At 43.9% G+C, this 18,429-nt stretch overlaps 1 protein-coding gene across 1 annotated transcript; it reads left to right on the top strand.

Moving 5' to 3' along the window:
* Positions 1 to 5,403: 5,403 nt before the first annotated feature.
* Positions 5,404 to 17,760, top strand: LOC125742237 (histamine H3 receptor). Its single transcript, XM_049014069.1, has 3 exons — positions 5,404 to 5,987; positions 9,790 to 9,956; positions 16,853 to 17,760. The coding sequence occupies exons 1-3, from the start codon at positions 5,738 to 5,740 to the stop codon at positions 17,714 to 17,716; spliced, it is 1,281 nt and encodes a 426-aa protein (XP_048870026.1). The 5' UTR covers positions 5,404 to 5,737; the 3' UTR covers positions 17,717 to 17,760.
* Positions 17,761 to 18,429: the final 669 nt, after the last annotated feature.

Genomic DNA, 18,429 nt, shown 5'->3' with positions numbered 1-18,429 from the left:
ATGTTTTTGGACCATGGGGGGAGACCTAGAGTGCACAGAGGAAACCCCACGAGGACACGGGGAGAACATGCAAATTCCACACACATGGAACTCTGGCAGGTGTAAGGCAACAGTGCTGACCACTGCACCACTGTGACAGTTTATTAAAAAACGTGAGTCAATTGAGACCCACTGGATTCAGAATTTCTAGATTTGTTGCTGCCACGTTCAAGCTGGGAACATCTCCTCTCCATGTCTTGGAAGAAACTTTTCCACACTGATTTGTGATTTGCAGATATTCTGCAGGCTTCATCATCCACTTTGTTTCAGAAAGACAAAAGACGAAAAAAAAACACATTCATCTTCCCAAATCAGCGCTGTCAAAGGGTTACAAACGCATCGCTGAAGGCGTTCTGGATGACAGCATCTGAGAGACCCCTGAGGAACAGGGTGGAAGGGATACTGATGAATGTGACAGGAGATGTCAGTCTGGTGGCAGAAGGCCTGCGAATGACAGAAAAATACCTTGATTGTGTTTCTTCTTTTGCAAAAAACAAACGCTGATGTCCAATATGGTGGCTAACAGACTGAGTCAGCAGATCCGTTCATCACTATTCCATTGCTGCGCTATTAATGGGTAAAACTCTAAATAAACATGTTGACAGAGAGTAACAATATCCTATAGTATCCCACGGCAGTTTATTATAGCAAGACTATAAGGTGACAATTTCGTGAAGTAATCAGGGAAGATGGTGCAGTGCTGAGCACTCAGATGTCTGCAGGGGGGTCTCTCCTCGAGGGACAGTTGAGGACACGCATCATTAGTCGCTGACTAGTCCTTCTTTGGGGGCTTTTTCGGTTCCCAGACTGAGGCGCTGAGTGCTGAGAAAGACCCCACCAGAACCAGGAGTTTTTCATTAACCAGGAGGAGAGGTGTCGTGGATCGAGCTGTCGGCTTTTGTAAGAAAGGCGTGATGAGGGAGAGTAATGTAGTTACGGTGCACATCCACCCCCCCTTCCGTCTGTGATGTATCTTTTATAAAGTCTGGCTGAATGTCCCAAGGTCTATAAAGTACAGCACGTTCTCTTGTGATCTACCATAAGTAACACTCACCTGCAATTGCCTTTATCGTGACGTTTTATATCTGGTTTTGGAAGGGGGGGTCATTGTCTAAGAAAATAAAAAGAAAATATGATGGCTGGGTCTTTTTAGGTGATAAACCTTAATTTACTCTGCTAGAATGGAAGTCATCAACAAGAGAAGAGTCTGATTATCCCGCTGCTTCTTCAAAGTATTGCACAGATAACCAGTTTCAACAGAAGTGAAACTACGCTATTGGGAGCGAGTAATGGAGATAGAATTCCTTCTATACCAGTCATTTGTTATTATTTTAGAAAGCCATGCAAAGAAATACACAGGAGTGTGAGAGAGTAAACACTCAATGAACTAGGCAACTCATTTGTCAGGCAAAGGTTTAGCACGACTGAAAGAGGAGGGACTAGAAGAAGAACACGCAAAAAAATCACCAAATTTGACAACAACAAATTTATTTTTATATAGCGCATTATCACAACATTACATCGTCTCAAAGCGCTTTACAGCATCTGCACCCAAAGCCCCCAGTGAGTAAGCCATAGGCGACAGTGGCAAGGAAAAACTCCCAAGAAGGAAGAAACCTTGGGAGGGACCAGACTCAAAGGGGGAGCCCATCCTCCAGGGGGCAGCAGCGAGAGTCAAATAGCAGAGATGGTTAAGTGCCAAGTCACACTGTCCAAATCATAAGATTTGAGAAATAACTGTCTAACAAACTACTATACAAAAAGAAAATATTTAAAAGCAAGAAAATATCTTCTGCGGAGATTCACCTAAATGTGTGTTTTGGCCACTGGCGTTTTGTGGTCAGGAAAGAGAAATGTCTGCCTATGTTTCTTTAACATTGATGTTAGACTGTCTGAGTGATGGAAATATTAGCTGCAGTCGTTTTTTGCAATCTGCTTGGATCCCTTGCAGGGGTTCTGACAGCATCAGGCCTACTCACTTCCTCACTCCTGCTCTTGGCCACAAACTTCAGCCAAAACAACTTCTTAGATAACAGCGTTCCTAACTACAGCTGTCGGCCAGCTCATTAAAAAAAAATGTTCCACACACCGCTGAATCCACCATCTATCTTCAAAGCACTTATCCTGGTCCAGGTCACAGGGGGTTTGGAGTCTCTCCCAGGAAGCTTAGCAGCACGAGGCTGGGGACAATTTCTGATGAGGCTATATAAATATATAAAGCCGGTTTTGTCCTGCTACTTTTCAATAGCATCGAAACATAACAAACAACAAACGCGATAAGTTTTCCTAGCTAAGTCAAGTGGCGCTCACTAATCCATAATATTGGCCAACTGTATGTTAAGATAACACATAAATCTCAATGCTCTTAATTGAATTTATTTATCATACAACACACATGCTTTCATATCCCGCCGAATGATTGTCATTTAATTCTCCCCGGCTACCGTGATCATTGTGAAATGCTAATGGACTTGGGCAGACTTTCTGATCAAAGGCAGATGTTTGGATGCAAAGAACTACAGAGGAAGTTGGTGAAACAGATCACAAGTTGTGTGGCTTGTCATGCTCAGTCCCTCTATACATCACTGTGGGGTCTTACTTTTTTACGAAAAACAATGAATTATGAATCAATAACTCGACAAATCTAAAAGTACTCCAAATATATAATTCATTCCAAAGGCAACTTTTGCATATTAGGCCATGAGGACGAAAACAGCAGAGAAATTTTACTTCCAGCAAGCAAACCATCATGCCAACATTACCGTCCCGCCATTTCAGTCTTACTATTACCTTAATGCTAGCAGCACCTCAATGTTGCCATGGTGACAACGTTAACATGATGTCAATGTTACAGTCATGTTTACATCAGTACCAAGTCATTCTTACTATCACTTCAGTCTTTGCATCAGGTCAATGTTAGTGTCACACTAACATTACTGCTATGACAATCTTACTATCACTTCAGCATTACCAGCACTTCAATACTAGCTTAAAAACATTACTAGTTACCCTGTACCCAACACGTCTATATTCCCTGTTGCTGTGTAAGCAGTAAGAGTCGATAACTAGCTTGCAAGTTAGCTGATCAAGAAACATGGGACTTAGTATTATTGGAGCCTCATAACCATTGATAGTCTTCAATGATGCAGAGGTCTGAGTCCTTATGGATTAGCTCCTCTTTTTCTTTTTTCCCCATGTGTAGGACATATGAAAGAATGACTGCACTAAAAAGTGTAAAAGTTTGTACCTTTGCTTGTCACCGGGGCTGTACCCTCAGGGACCTGCCAATTGTACCCTTAGCTGTAGGCAATTGTACCTTTTAAGTTTCAGAAATGGACTTTGAGGAACATTTCTGTACCATTGGTGGTACATTAATGCTGTTTGTACCTTCAGGATGTTCATCAGGGTCCAGTTCTGTAGCCTTAAAAGGTACAATTACAAGGGTACAGCCCCAGTAACAAGCAAAGGTACAAATTTACCTTTTTTCTGAGAGTGCAGACCTACAGTTCCTACACTGGATAATTGGTCATTTTACCAACAAAGCAAGTTCTGCATATCATTCAGGAAACATATCGCATATGTTTTAGGAAGGAGGCAATTAGTAACCTCTTAATACAATCATTTATATTTGCCAGGGAGATCCATATTCAAATTTAATTGGACAGATTAAGTATATATGCAAAGAGAGTCCATAGACTGCATAAATAAGATCATGCATTAAAATCATTACTGATTTAATCAACCCACTACTCATTACGCACATTTTCAGATTCAGAATACTTTTATTAATCTGGAGGAGAATGCTTAATTTAGGGTTAACCAGAAGTTTAGGGCTGAAAGGTGATGTATATAGCTAAGAGCTGAATAATTTCTTGAAGAGAAGGAGGGATTTTGTATTCTGTTGAGAGACTGGGAAGGTCATCCCATTACACAGGGGCTAAGACCAAGAACAGACAAAATTTTTAGACTGGTGTCATGACTGCATTTTAGCAGCCTTAATGGGGCAGAAGCTATGGTGACATCTGATTTCAGCCCAGTGACGACAGCGGTGCCACTGAAACCAAGGAAATGCAACTAGCTTCATCTATATTAATCCTTCTGTTTAAATGATAATAGGTTTATGTTATTTGTAGTCGTTTGGGAACTGTGAGGAACATGGAGTCGTAACAAAAAAGCACTCACAGCATACGTTTGTATAATTATTAAAGTAGATGCACTGGGAAAATGGGGTGCGTTATTATTGTTCTGAGTGGGTTTTTTTCTGCCGCTGCAGAAAATCATCACAGCACTCCGGCTCATCGCTTGTAGTGGAGATGGATACCTCCGATGAGAGCGCGATGTTATTTAAGTCAGAACTGCGCTATGTGAAGATTCAGCTTTACCCAATAGTTCAAAATGGGAAGGTTAAAGCGGGACCGTTACGGTAACGAAGTGATGCTGAAGGAGCAGAAAAAGGAGCGGTCAGATGACACTTCTAGAAGCCTGCTTGGCACTTTTGAAATGGCGCGTCTCATGTGAAGAGATTGTAAGGATTTATAAATAAGAAAGGAAATCTATGTGACTCTAAGGGTCACACAGAGAACACACACAGATGCATATATATTTCCATATTTCTCAGAAATTACTTATTCATAAGTCTTTCACATTATTTGATTTGAGTTAAAACTTCACCTTTAGGACGGAGTTTCATTATATAATGTTGCTAACATTACGAATGACAGTATTATAGCCCAATTTATAATGCGCAATAATTGCCACGGCCATTGAGGGATTTCTGAGCAACTGCAACGTCAAACAAAAAGTAAGCCATTTGTAAAATAATGTAAAGACAAAACCTATCGAGTTAAAGACTGGATGTATAAAACCCGGAAGAGTTATTTTAACTTACAGTCTTTTAATCTTTAGGCACCACGAGTAAATCCAAGACAATAAGCAATTTATAGGCTATAGAAAATATCCAGCATATTGTGACCTGGATTCATTCTAATGTATATACAAAATAACCTTTATGTTAATAACATTATATGTTAATAACATCCTCATTAAATACGGTTGTGTTTGGAGACATTGGGCATGAGATTAGCAATTTCTCAGAACTAAACGTAAGGTCCAAATAAACTGCAGAGTGCCCGTGTATTCGTCTGCCATTTTCACAGCATAGTGCATTAACGTCACCTTCGTTCCTTCCCAAGAGAAAAGGAGGGTTTGCCCCCCGGCAGCGCCATGAGCAAGGTCGCGCTTTCGCAAACGCGCGTTAATTCCCGTTTATCATGGGAGATACGCTCACTTCAGCAGGAGATAGTGCCTCAGCCGGCGGGAAAGGGTAGGATTGCCATCAAGCGCGGGAACACGTTTATAATCGCTTTTTATATTTAATAATCATTCTACGCTCGTTACAGAAATGTGCCTTGCAGTCGCCTCCTCGATCCGCTGCGATGCCACATGAGCGGTGTCCCCGCTTGGCAGCAGGTCGTTTCGTCCCGCAGCGCTTGGACACCTGGCCAACTTTTAGGAGGAGCCTGTGGGTCCGGTCCGTGTGGAGCAGCTGCGCATCAACCCAAGCTGCTGCGCGGAGCACGATTAGAACATCTGAGACTGGTGCGGCTCTCCACTGCGCTTAGCCATGGATGACACGAGCGCATCATCTTTACTCCACATTTTTACTTCCCAGTAAAACTGATACCACTCGTGGGAGACTATGGGAGCTGGCATCCCTGAAATTAATTCAAGCTTTAATTTCACCGGTGACGATTCTGCGAGCTTCCATGGGACTGGCGCCTCATTTTCAGGCTATATCATGGTGATCCTGGCTGTGTTAATGGTAACTCTTGTCGTTGTAGTTGTAGTTGGGAATGCGCTGGTCATCTTTGCGTTTGTGGTGGACAAAAGTCTTAGAAATCAGAGCAACTATTTCTTCTTGAACCTGGCGATATCAGATTTCCTCGTAGGTAAGTATACAGCTGCACTTGTCTATTTATCCATCCCCCTAAACACCTCGACCTTTTCCCTTGATATTCATTTACAAGTCGCCTAACTAAAATGCTAGTAGCCTTACTAGCGACTTTCATGTCTGAAATAAAGTTTGATCTGTTGGCCATGCCGATCGATTCCCTTAATTTAGTATGCAAGAGAAAAAACAAGTTTCCTGACCTGTTAAATAAATTTGCATTTAAGGAACCAGTTTCACTTACTGTTGACTTCCTTTGCTGCGCGGATCCTCTGATGCTCCAACGTCTCATTTTGCTAATAACTCTTAGTAATTTGTCAAATTAGTCATTAATGGGAATCCGCGTTTGTCTTTTAAGTGACACTGACTCACCGGTTTGGTCGTATGATAATAAAAAGTCGTCCTGTTGTGGAGGCAGATTATATCATGTAAGTTTTCAGTTTGAAAAAGAAATGATTTCTGTGCACCGACCCCGACGTGGCTCTCAGTCAGCGAGGACCCAGCACAGCGGCTGCAGCGGGCTGAAGGAGCAGCCATGCGTGGTGCGTCTCGGGTCAGGATAATAGCCTGAAGATACATTTATATGAAATAGAAACCAATTTGACTTCGCTCTAACTGTGAAAATGAGACCCATTTCTCAGCGATGTCAGGGTACCACAGTCTATACAGGATAACCTCTCTTTTATAGGCTGACATTAGGCTATCACTGCTCTTTTTCACTTTTCACCTTAATCGACTCGATGAGATTACTTTTTGCAGATTAGTAGATTTTGCATATATTTTTAGACGTGACATTGTGTAGCCTATTTTACGTAGTTGAATCGGAGGAAGGGTTCACCAAAGAGAGTCGGTCGACTTAACGATTCAGTTGGTTAAAGCACGCTGTTACTGCATCTAGTGCTTTCACCCAGACCTGTATTGTATTTTCTGCTAAATCGAGGTTGTCCTTCGTCCATCGCTCGCCATCCTCCCTTTTCTACACTGAGCCCAGCTTGCTGTCGGTCCACAGTCCCTTGAATCGGTGTCGCTTCGGTTTCCCGACAGTATTTCAACAGCCAAATCGGCTGTGAACTGAGGTTTGACCTCAGATAACTATCTCGGTCTTGCTGTCAGATCCCCCTGGTCACGCCTCGGATCTCCATCTTCCCGCCTCCACCTTGTAAACCATAAAGTGTGTGTGCGTTTCTTTTTTTTATTTGTTCAATGGATTAATAATTTTGCCGGTTGGTTAAGTACATATCATTCTTCTCCGTAATTGACAAGGTTATGACCAAATTTTTTTTAAAAAAAAACCTATATTGAAGACTGCCTGCAAAATGTTTTTTATTTAATTTTTAACAGACCCACCTACACATACAGACATATATATTATATAAATAATGTTTCTCTCTCTCTCTCTCTCTCTCTCTCTCTCTCTCTCTCTCTCTCACACACACACACACACACACACCCACACACACACACACACACACACACACATATATATATATATATATATATATATAATTTCAATAACCATTTAAACAGTAAAATCCCAGTCAGGATAATAATCATTACAATCATTTTTCAGTAATAATCCCAACATACACAATAAGACTGTGTTCAGTAACAGCTCCAGTAAACAATGTCTGATGTTTTGCCAAATGCTAGTTACATTTTACACCAATAAGAAAAATGATCAAAACATAGATAAATGTACTATAACACTCTTTGGATGAGCATTCAGGGCCAAAAGCACAGTCTTTCTGCCCTTTCTGGCATCTGTAATTTCTGTCAAAATAACAACCAGCCTCTGTGTTTGCGGTCAGGGGGCTATTCGATTCACCACAGGCAGCTTGTCAGAAAATAAGCGTCAGATGCTTTCAGGAATTCACCATATCGCTTAAGGGTTCACACGTTACCCAAGAATACATCAGCGGACCGACTTAAACTGATAAGTAGACCTTCTGTTCTTGCCTTTTAGGAACTTGTATCATATGGATTAGTGACATTTTCTAACAAATGAATTCAGTAAATAATGCATTTGGGGCAAGACACTGGCCAGTGGACAGGAATCTGTGCTTGTATGGGTCCCAGTTATGGGGGTGTCGGAGGGACATGGATGTCCTGGCATATTGAGGGGACACAGCACTTTATAGGAGTCTTTGAATCATAGGCACCGGAAGGCACTCTGAGCTTAGGGTGCTGGAAGTGAGAAGGACCAATAGACTTTGATTAAGTTATTCTGTATCATTGGTAGCTATCAGCAGCTAACATTAGTCTTTTGGAGAAATGATCATGAAGTTGTCTCTGAGCCACTGCAGGATAATTATCATAACCAACAAGAAACAGGCCATGCTGAAGCACCCTCAGTACCCCTACTTCCAGTGTTACTATAAAATTATACAGAAAATTGGGTGGGGGGGGGGCAGGTGACACATTTTGTCAGGGGAGCTAGAATTTCTGTGTATGCCCCTGATCCCAGTAGCTAGGCAGGGAGATTGTATGTGTTGTGGTAAGTTGAGGGTTAGCCATCGGTCACATGACAGGGGCTTGAGAAGGTCAGCAGGGTTCAGATGGGCTAAAATAAAAAGAGCATCATTGGATCTTCTGAAAAGGCACTGAAAGTATTTCTGAAAAGGGTGCAAAAGTCTTAAATAGGAATAATCCGAAAACACAAGGAATGATAACCACTTCATTCTCATGTACACAACTCATTGTCAGTGCTGGAGGAGCCGCCCAGCTGACCATTTATAACCATAACAAGACAATCAGACCAGTCGTAGTCAGCTGGGTTCCATTACTTCAGCTGTCTGTTGGCGTAGGGTTGATGATCAGTCACCATGGTAACATATTAGCTGACTGGAACCCTACCTCCATGCTTTATGTAACACTGTCAATACCATAAGTTTGGGGCAAAATATAGGTGAACAGTAAAGCACTTGGAGGACTTAACAAGACGGCCGCAGAGTTTAGTCACAGTTTACCCTGAGTATCTCATCTGAGAGAAGCCACAGAACCGGGCAATAAATTCAGAGATCACCTCCGTCTAAGTATGGATCCAATGACTGTCGCTTCATTGAATGTCAAGACATTGAAACTAAAACTGGAAATGTCTGACTCCCCTCGAGACTGTGTGCTTCTCTCAGTGCACAAGTTATTGCTACATACTGCTCATCTTCCTCAGATATGGAAGCATACTGTCCTCTTCCATGTTTGAATAACTGCATGAAAGTCATTTCCACCCTGCTGTGCTGATCACTACAGTAGGTGCTTTGTGATGTTAAATAGTTTCTACTTTAGGATTTTAATCTTCGCAACATCCGTAGCACAATCGGTTAGTGCCGCTTCGCTAATTGACCTGTACTTTCCCCGGTCAGCAGGTGGGGCCGACCTCTTGGGTCACACCTTTACATGATGGGATTTCCATGTGTCAGGCTGGGAGAACCAGCGTGGGGAGAACAATGAGCTGGGGGCACAGGAGGGGCATGGGTACCCTGGCAGATTCGTGAGACCCAGCACTTTACAGGGGCCCCAAATTATACCATGGGGAACCTCCTTCTGCTCGACAAATTCTACTGTGGGGAGCCCTAGCTGACATTTTGTCAAGGGGGCCAGAATTTCTCCCTGCATTTCTGGATGGCAGCAAGGGAGGAAGTTTGACAGATAACTGCCCTGAGTTGTCACAGGCTGAATCTTGTACCCAGTAACTGACACATCGTTGATTCTGAAGCTGTTTCCTGCCCAGCCAGTCACACAAAGCTGTGGCACGGAACGCCCAACTGGGCTTCATCCCGAGCTTTGTTTCTCCTCTCTCCTCCCAGGCGCTTTCTGCATTCCTGTCTACATCCCGTACATCCTGACAGGACGCTGGATGTTCGGACGGGGTCTCTGCAAGCTGTGGCTGGTGATCGACTACCTGCTGTGCACAGCCTCCGTGTTCAACATCGTCCTCATCAGCTACGATCGCTTCCTGTCCGTGACACGGGCTGTGAGTGAGGCTTCCATTACGTCACAGCTGCGTTTGATTAAAGCCTGTGATGCTGGGGGGGGGGGGGGGGGGCTGGGCAATATAGGCTGTATGTTCGTCTTTCTAATCACTGGCATCGGGAAAACTGCAGAAATCTCGCTGTATGCGTGATTCACCAAAATAAATGTCATTTGCATTTCTATCACTACATTGCTATTTGCTTTTGAGGATGAGTTCTGCATCGGCTGCGGGGTTCTGTGCGTGAATCTCTTTATAATTCACTATATCTAAGGGAGAGGGGGGTCAATTTGTGCTGCAAAGAATGTCGTTGACGTACTCATTTCATTGGTGTGACAGCTTAGATTTCTAAATCTCTGCTTGGGGTTGACTTCTTCGAACACCTTGCCATTTCTGGGCAAAATCATATTTTAGTAACTCGATAAGGTGTTTCCTTTTGCCACCGTCTATACTTCCTGGACAAGTGAGACGCAAAATTGTGTCAATTAGCAGTCATGTTTGCGGCCATGATTGAACCTACACCATTGTAGGGCAATGGCACCTTCACTTCGATGGGACCTGCGCCGAAGTCGCTGTTGATACACTTCCACTGCGCTAATCCTTGTTCCAAAGCTAAAAATCCCGCGATAAACGGCTGCCTGTGGACTTGGAGGGCTCAACCGCGAACGGGCCCCTGTTTGAGACCGTACCGACGCTGGAATCATCGGTCTCTCGCGCTGTGCGGTAAACGATGACAGATGGTGGGCATGGTGTCACGGGGCAGCAATGGAGAATGAGTTACAACAAAACCGGATCATCTCGCGCTACCAATAGACACACGTGTGATGCAGTTCAGCGAGCATCACAACTGGACAATTCATGCAGCTGTTAAAGGCCACATCATCATCATCTGGATGACACCATGTCTTTGTAACAGCAGGGAGTGATATGAATCTCGGAATTTAATATAAATATCACCATGGAAAAAGATTTTCATAAAATATTATTTCATAAATAAAGACTGTTACATAGACTTCTGGCATTAGTTTGAAGGATAAGTTCCCATGGTGAAATAGCAGGGAGCCTTAGGAAATTCGGAAGTGGAAAAGGTTGGGGGGGGGGGGGCTGTCTTTTAATATGATTAAATGTCATGGAGAAAATTTTTAAAAAGTTAAACTCATAAATGAAGAAGACTTGCATACTTCTTCTGGCCCAAGTTTGAAAGGAACCTTCTGGTAAAATGAAAGGCTGTGATTCTCTGTTATACTCTCCCTTTCATAAACCCAATGGAAAATAACGTCTTGGCTGAAATTAATTAGATAAGTTGTACGGATTGAATGTACGGCATATGCGTGGGACCATGTTCTCTTACTGACAGTGGCGGTGTTAACCACCACTCACACAATACATGGGCCCCTCAAGGTGTGGGGGCCCTCTATTGGCCGCAAACTGTCACTACATTAAATACTAAATTACCTAAATATTAAACAACAGACGCGCTCCTGCTGACTGATGACCAACAGAATGGAACCTGTAAATCCAGGCATTAAAGTCGCCCTCGCGCTCTTACTGCTGTGCCAAAAAACAGTCAGCAGCTTCACCGTTCATGCAAATATAAGCAGGACCCCGAGCAGGAATGTTGCCAGAAAGCTCCGTGAAGAAAAACAAACATATCAGCTGAGTAAGGCGCACGCCATGTCTTTGCTTGACGCGGCATGTTTGTGTAAGGTAATGCATTCGTGCCAGGCGATCGCGAATCGACCTCGGCTGTGTCCCCCTAGCGAAAGAGGAATCCGCTCCAATTCCGGGAACGGAACTTGCTGAGATACTGAGGGAGCGATGCGGCTTGGCGGCCCATGCGTCTCACCCACCATTACGGCGGCCAGCAAAAGAGAAAACGGCTTTTAATTTGATAGCAAATATTAATGCATTTCATTAGCGCACAAACACGTGAATTGCCTTGAATTGAAAATCCATACAAGCGCATCATCAAGCTGTTTTTTTTCCCTGCACATTAGTTAACGATTTCCTTAATTTACCGTCTATAGTCCTCAGGGAATATTTTTTGCCCTAGGTAACCAAACAGATTAAAGGGATAGCCCTGAGCTATTAAAGGGATGATGTTGATGCATGCTGTGTGGGGCTCACCTCAGTACCATTGTCGCGTGTCCAAAAGTGCAGCTGGACGATAAATGTAAGCGATACATCCGTGATTACCATTTGATTGACAAAGCGGGTTGTTGTCTTAAGCCACTGGGGCAGTTAAGCTTAGAATGTAATTCTCACCTTGTCAGAAACTATTCTAGAACGTTATACAGAAAACTGGCCACCCCCAGCCCCCCAAGCTGGCGGTCAGCAGGACCAGCTTTCACATCCTTTCTCTCTGTGGAGCTCAGATTAAGAGTTGCTGAACCAACAAGGAAACATTCAGCTACCAGGAATTCGACTTCAACACCAGCCCTGGGTCTGGGCAATAGCTTCTATGTGGTCTGTTTAAGAAACAAAATCTGATCAAATGTTGTAGACGGTGGAGGCCCTTGTGGCGACACCACAGAACTGCAGCCAAACATTTTTTTGTTGCAATCATAATGTGTCTTGAGGGCCTGGCTGGGCCAAGTCCACGTCAGCCATGTTGCCGGACAGAGCAGGCCCATAATGGAGAGGGACAAGACTCCATGCATGCCAGGCCAAGTCAGAATAACCCATGTCCGAGATCCAGTAATGCTTGCCATGTAAGTTAGAGAAAATCACTTTTCTAATGAGTCTGCCAGCCATGTTTCATTCACAGAGCATCTGTAATTTAATGGTGCTGCTTGTTAACTCGGAATTCAGCCCAGTCTGGACATTTCAGAAGCCACGGTTTGGGCCGTGCTACAGGACCAACTGGAAATGAGAGGGCGGCAGAGGAGGACGAGTTCAATGTGCAGAGCACCTGTGCCCAAAATGGTGTCGACAAGTGAATCAAACCCACGTCTTCCATACAGGAACATGTGACCTGGTCATGTGATCTTTGTTTTTATGACATGTGACAGAGCCCTGGCCTGGAAAAGGAACACTCAGGAGAGAGAGATTGTAAAAAATAAAAAAACACAAGCTCCGTGAAAGTGCTAAGCGCAATATGTGCTGAAATTAAATTAGCGAGCAGTCTTAAATGAAACTGTGAAAAACCACCAAAAATACTAATGAAACATGAAATTGTAAAAATATATATATATATATAATTAAAAAATGAAATATGCCAAATTACATTTGCATTTGCATTTTTCTGTGAGTGCAGATCCATTCCAAAAAGACATGCTGGGTTATACAAACAGGAATTTTTTTACAGCAGGGTGAAAATGCATTTTTTTTCTATTGCTATACATATTTAATATATTAAAGACTTGATTTTGTAATGATTTTTCTATTCACACTGGGATTTAAAAGAAAGCCTCAGTATAACTCTGTGCCTTAAATTCACTGGTTATGTTGCGTGTGCTTAGGAACAAGCTGGGAGTTCAGTGCTGATGGATGAAGGTGGCTTTGCCTGTGCACACATACAGTTCCTAATCAGACAGCATAGGAATTTGATTGGCTTTCTCTTCTACAAGCACATAGGGGTCTAAAAAGAAAAAAGCCAAATCAATGATGTCTGCTGAAACAAAGCCACGCGTCTGCCAGGAAGCAGGCAGGCCATTTGTTTTGTTCAGTACTGCATTGAGGAGTTTCTCAGACGGGCAAACGTGTTCTGTCCTATTGAGGAACCTCCACCGGCAGACTAACCTTTTTGGCGAAAACGAATTCCATCACAATCAATCAGTCACTTAATCAATTTATTCCTTCCTCCCTCCACACTCCTTACCCCCACCCCCAGCACACCTCAAAAGCCTGTACTTTTTCGGGGGGGGGGGGGGGGGGGGGTTCTGGTCACATGATAGTCCTTAGCTTATTGTGACTGCCCAGGCTTGGATTATATTATGACATCAGTATGGACACTCAGGTGCCGTGGGGCCCTGATGGTTGCCTGGGCCCGAAGATATAACCCTGAATAGCCTATCCATTAACCGGCACCTGATGGGGTCACTACCCACCTGGGATCTCTTAGATGCAACCATTTCTGTGGCACTTGTAGTTACTCAGAGGTCACATTACTTGATGACTTAATGAGGTCCAGTGACACTGAGTCAGCTGGAACCAGTGTGAGTCAGCACCACGTCCGGCGGCTGTGACGCAGCCAGGGGAGACTCCGGCATCCTGCATCCCGCTCCAAGTGAACAGCAGGACCGTCTTCCCACTTTGCATTACAAAACAATCAAACCTCTGCTGCTGTTCTCTGCTGAGACGCGGTGGCGGAGTCAGACTGTAATAATGAACTCGCTCCTATGCGATTATCCAGCCATGGCCATGTTGGTCAGAAAACAAGGCCTGGAATCTTCCAGAATAAAACATGCATTTCTATATAATTATCATTTGCAGCAGTTAGCAGCTCATCTGCTTCTCACCTTTCTCATGATGCGATGACAGCGGACTAATGTTGAATCTCAAAGCAAGGGGTGGAAAAAGTTGACATGCCTTCTATGGTCCCGTCTTCATAGCCGATAGGTCTGTCGCTGTCATTTTACCGTAGATGATTATCCTAGAACAAATGATCAGTACCTGTAAGCAATCTTGCAGTCTTATAGAAAATTAATATGTGATATTATACGAAAATTCATAACGTGCATGTAACCAATGAGATGTGTGAGATTATTAGTTGTGAATTCATAGGCCTCGCATTATAAAAGAGCGGTAAATGTGCAACCCCCCCCCCCCCCCCCCCACTGATGGAATTACTCAGCAGTGTATCATTGTGGTTGCGTAACTATCCGTTCCCTTGCACCCGTCGCCTTGATTTATATGCTGCCCTGTAAGGACAACAATACTCTCCTTTCAAAGCATTATATTCCAATAAATCGGAATAATCAAGCCAATCGGAGCAGCCCGTGCCGTTAATGCACGCTGGGATAGCCTTTGATCTTCAGGTCTGTGCCGTTGAAATGAAGTGTCGTCTGTGATAAAATGGGGAGGGGGGGGGCACTCAAGGGAAAGAATGTCCGCAAAACATTTGCCTAAAAGCCTCCCCTTCCCTTGCAAATGAGGGCCAGCAGGACTGTCTCAGTCCCACTGCAAGGTTCATGCCCCAGAAATCCTATTGGAAAATTAGGGCTCTCAACTAGGACCAGAGGAGGGCTTCTTTTGACTAAAGGCAGGCGTGATACAAGACAGCTACAGGGGTCCTAATGAACGCCATGTCTGCATGGCATGATTCTAAACTGATGCACAACCAGTGCAGAGCCTCCTGTCTGCCTCGACACACCACTGGCCCCAATGTGGTTGAGAGGGAGCGTGTCTTGGTCCCGGAATGTGGTGGATCCAGATTGCCGGGAGAGGGATTTCAGCTGGGGGGGAGGGGGGGTTGGTCACAGTGGAGGGGTGATCCAGGAAACTGGAATGAACCTCGCCAAGAGTCACAGAGGCTGAAGCCACAACAGATGTCCACAGTGTTTACAGAGCTGCCCCCCCCCACCCCCGAGGTTTCATATTTCCATTTACTGCCATTTATAGCATGATGTGTGACGTGATGCTGGGGTTTCCCTCAGACAGAGATCTTCGCCTCAAGGTCTGACCTCACAGCACTGACACCTGCACGGATTTAACCTTTTATGTTCTCGAATGCGTCTTGCCTTTACTCTCAGAGTACAGTACTGTGCAAAAGTCTTAGGCAGGCAAAGAAAATGATGTTCAGATTATCCTCGTGTTGGTGTAAAACTATGATATTATGCCTGTCAAAGTGTGTCAGCTTCGCCATTTCAGAACCTCTGCTAAAATCATCCTAGTATTTGCAGCGACCGTCCAGTGCAGCCATGTATTTTTTGACTTCACCACTAGCACACCTCATACAGCCAGTCAATCTCTCACTGACTTTTTAAACTAGTATATTTAATTATTTAATTGAACTGTAGGTGAAATTTGACAAAATCATGGAACGGCTGAGGTGCCACTGAGGAGAAGTTTGGGACCTGAAGCGGTGTTCATCTAGCCATCCAAGTAGATATCAGTAACTTTTTAGAAAACAGAGGAAATTATTACTAGTTTTTATTGTGTTACTCTTAATTTCACATGTTCTAATGTTAAATTGTGGCAAAATACACTTGCTACCCAGATAAACAGCTTTAAAAATTTCTTTGGACTGCTTAAGACTTAAGTACTGTACATCCGGTGGATGACGGCCTACTGTCACGCTCTCATGCCCTCTTAGCAGACTCGCGCTAATCCTTCTGCCTGGTAAACTGGGATACAAACTTTCTTAATGTGGAGAAATTAATTCATCATGATTTCAAGGATCAGTTTAGTGCCTTCAAAATGCTGCAAACTCTCAGTTTTACAGTGTGTGTTTGTGTGTGTATAAACTTATAGTCATGAAATTCCGGGTGATTTATAATTTGTCAACAATAGCAGTTAGCTTGGGGTTTCCTCTTAATGCTCATGTACAATTATTTTCTTCCTTCATTTAGGGCCATATAATAGTGGGCGTAATTTTTACATCCTGTAAAACTGTACATCCTGAATATCTTTCTTTTATCTGCTGGTTCTGAGACAGATCCTGAGATAAGGTAATGGGTACCTGTGTGCAGTGCTTGAGCTGAGGAGTGGTATTTTATTTATTATTATTTAAATGTTATATAACATTACTCCTTTTTGTAATAAATTAGCATTCTCATTTACATTTCTTCTAAAGGTGTAGAATGCAGGCCAAAAGCAGCTCTGGAAATAAATGGATAAAAGGGGATGTTGGTGATTATTTCTTTAAAGCTGGTTATTTTATATTTATGTGCATGTGTGCGTGAGAAGCATGAGCTGTGGTCATCTTCGGCTCACTGGATGAAATTCTTCTCCCTCAGGTGACGTACAGGGCCCAGCAGGGCATGACCAACTTGGCCTTGGGGAAGATGGTGGCCGTGTGGGTCTTGGCATTCCTCCTCTACGGCCCTGCCATCATCTTCTGGGAGTCAGTGGTAGGCAAGAGCAATGTTCCGAGTGACGAGTGCTTCGCCGAGTTCTACTACACCTGGTACTTCCTGCTCTGCGCCTCCACCTTTGAGTTCTTCTCGCCCTTCATCTCGGTGGCCTTCTTCAACCTGAGCATCTACCTAAACATCCGCCGGAGGAATAAGAGTCGCGAGGCGCAGCAGGCCGAACGGGCCAACGAGCTGCTGTTGTCCCAGCGCGATGGAGCCCACGCGGGCTCTGTCTTCTTCGTCAAGACACGCAAGGTGCAGTCGAGCGAGCCTGCGGCCGTGTCCGCCGTCATCGAGGACGACGAACCTTCGCCATCTTCCAGCTGCCTGAGCAGCAACTCCCTCATGCTCAAGAAGAAGATGGCCTCCAACAAACTGAGGCCCTCGGTCCCGCGTGTGCCCATTGTCAACGGTGCCCGAGCGGATGCCCCCGGTGGCCGGAATGCGCAGCACTCGCGCCTCTCCCGCGACAAGAAGATCGCCAAGTCTCTGGCAATCATCGTGTGCATCTTCGGGATCTGTTGGGCACCGTACACGCTACTGATGATCATCCGGGCGGCCTGTAGTGGACGCTGTGTGGAGCACCACTGGTATGAGATCACCTTCTGGCTCCTCTGGCTCAATTCTGCCATCAACCCTTTCCTGTACCCACTCTGCCATAGCAGCTTCCGGCGAGCCTTTGCCAGGATGCTGTGTCCCAAGCGGCAGTCCGTACAGCCACAGATGGAGCCGCAGTCCTGCCAGTGACAGGGAGCCACGTCTGACGTGAGAGCGACATTCTCATTTTAAAGACAGACCACTGGGGGACAGTGGGGGGTGGGGTGGGGGGGGTGATTAGAAAATAAACGTCTTTTAAAGTTTCGCTTGGACTAAAAGCACAACGATTCACATTTCATATTTTCTTCCCAATGTCACTTAAAATCATGCATTTACACAGTATTTATTTTTGTCATAAAAAATAAAAGATGTATTTATGAAATGTATTTATATTGTCGATATCCACTCTTTTAATGAAAATGTGTTGTCTTAGCTTTTTTTTTTTTTTTTAGCAATTTACTTTTTTACTTTATATAAAATAAATGTGACCAAACTGTGAACCGTACAAACTACAAGACAGATTTTGTTTTCGATTTATTCATTCCCACCAAAGGTTTCCCCAAAGACTTTTACACGTCCTGCTGCCCAGTCTATATTTCATGTTATTGGAAAAACGGTGTATCTTTCTGATATTGTTTTGTGGGAATAAGAGACAAGTCTGTGAATCTTATGTGACGAGTCTGCCTCGTACCGATACAATAGCTGGTGAAAAAGATGGAAAAAGCAGGTAAAAAGAGCAGGTCAGAAATAAATACAGTATAAAAGGTTTTCTTCACTTTCATCGTACATTGTTGTGGCCACTGTATGTGTATGTATGAAGAATTTTATAAAGACTGACGTGCCTCATTGTTACGTCCTGACCA

Source organism: Brienomyrus brachyistius, chromosome 1 (genome assembly GCF_023856365.1).
Source record: "Brienomyrus brachyistius isolate T26 chromosome 1, BBRACH_0.4, whole genome shotgun sequence".
In the NCBI taxonomy this organism is placed as follows: Eukaryota; Metazoa; Chordata; class Actinopteri; order Osteoglossiformes; family Mormyridae; genus Brienomyrus; species Brienomyrus brachyistius.
Note: the sequence above shows the minus strand (reverse complement) of the source record. Positions and strands in the feature narration are given on the sequence as shown.

What these genes read in the sequence shown, in the direction of transcription:
- LOC125742237 (XM_049014069.1), top strand. Translation starts at nt 5,738, where the DNA reads ATGGGAGCTGGCATCCCTGAAATTAATTCAAGCTTTAATTTCACCGGT. An exon ending in GATATCAGATTTCCTCGTAG is followed by an intron (nt 5,988 to 9,789) that starts GTAAGTATACAG and finishes CTCTCCTCCCAG; the next exon opens with GCGCTTTCTGCATTCCTGTC. An exon ending in TCCTGTCCGTGACACGGGCT is followed by an intron (nt 9,957 to 16,852) that starts GTGAGTGAGGCT and finishes CTTCTCCCTCAG; the next exon opens with GTGACGTACAGGGCCCAGCA.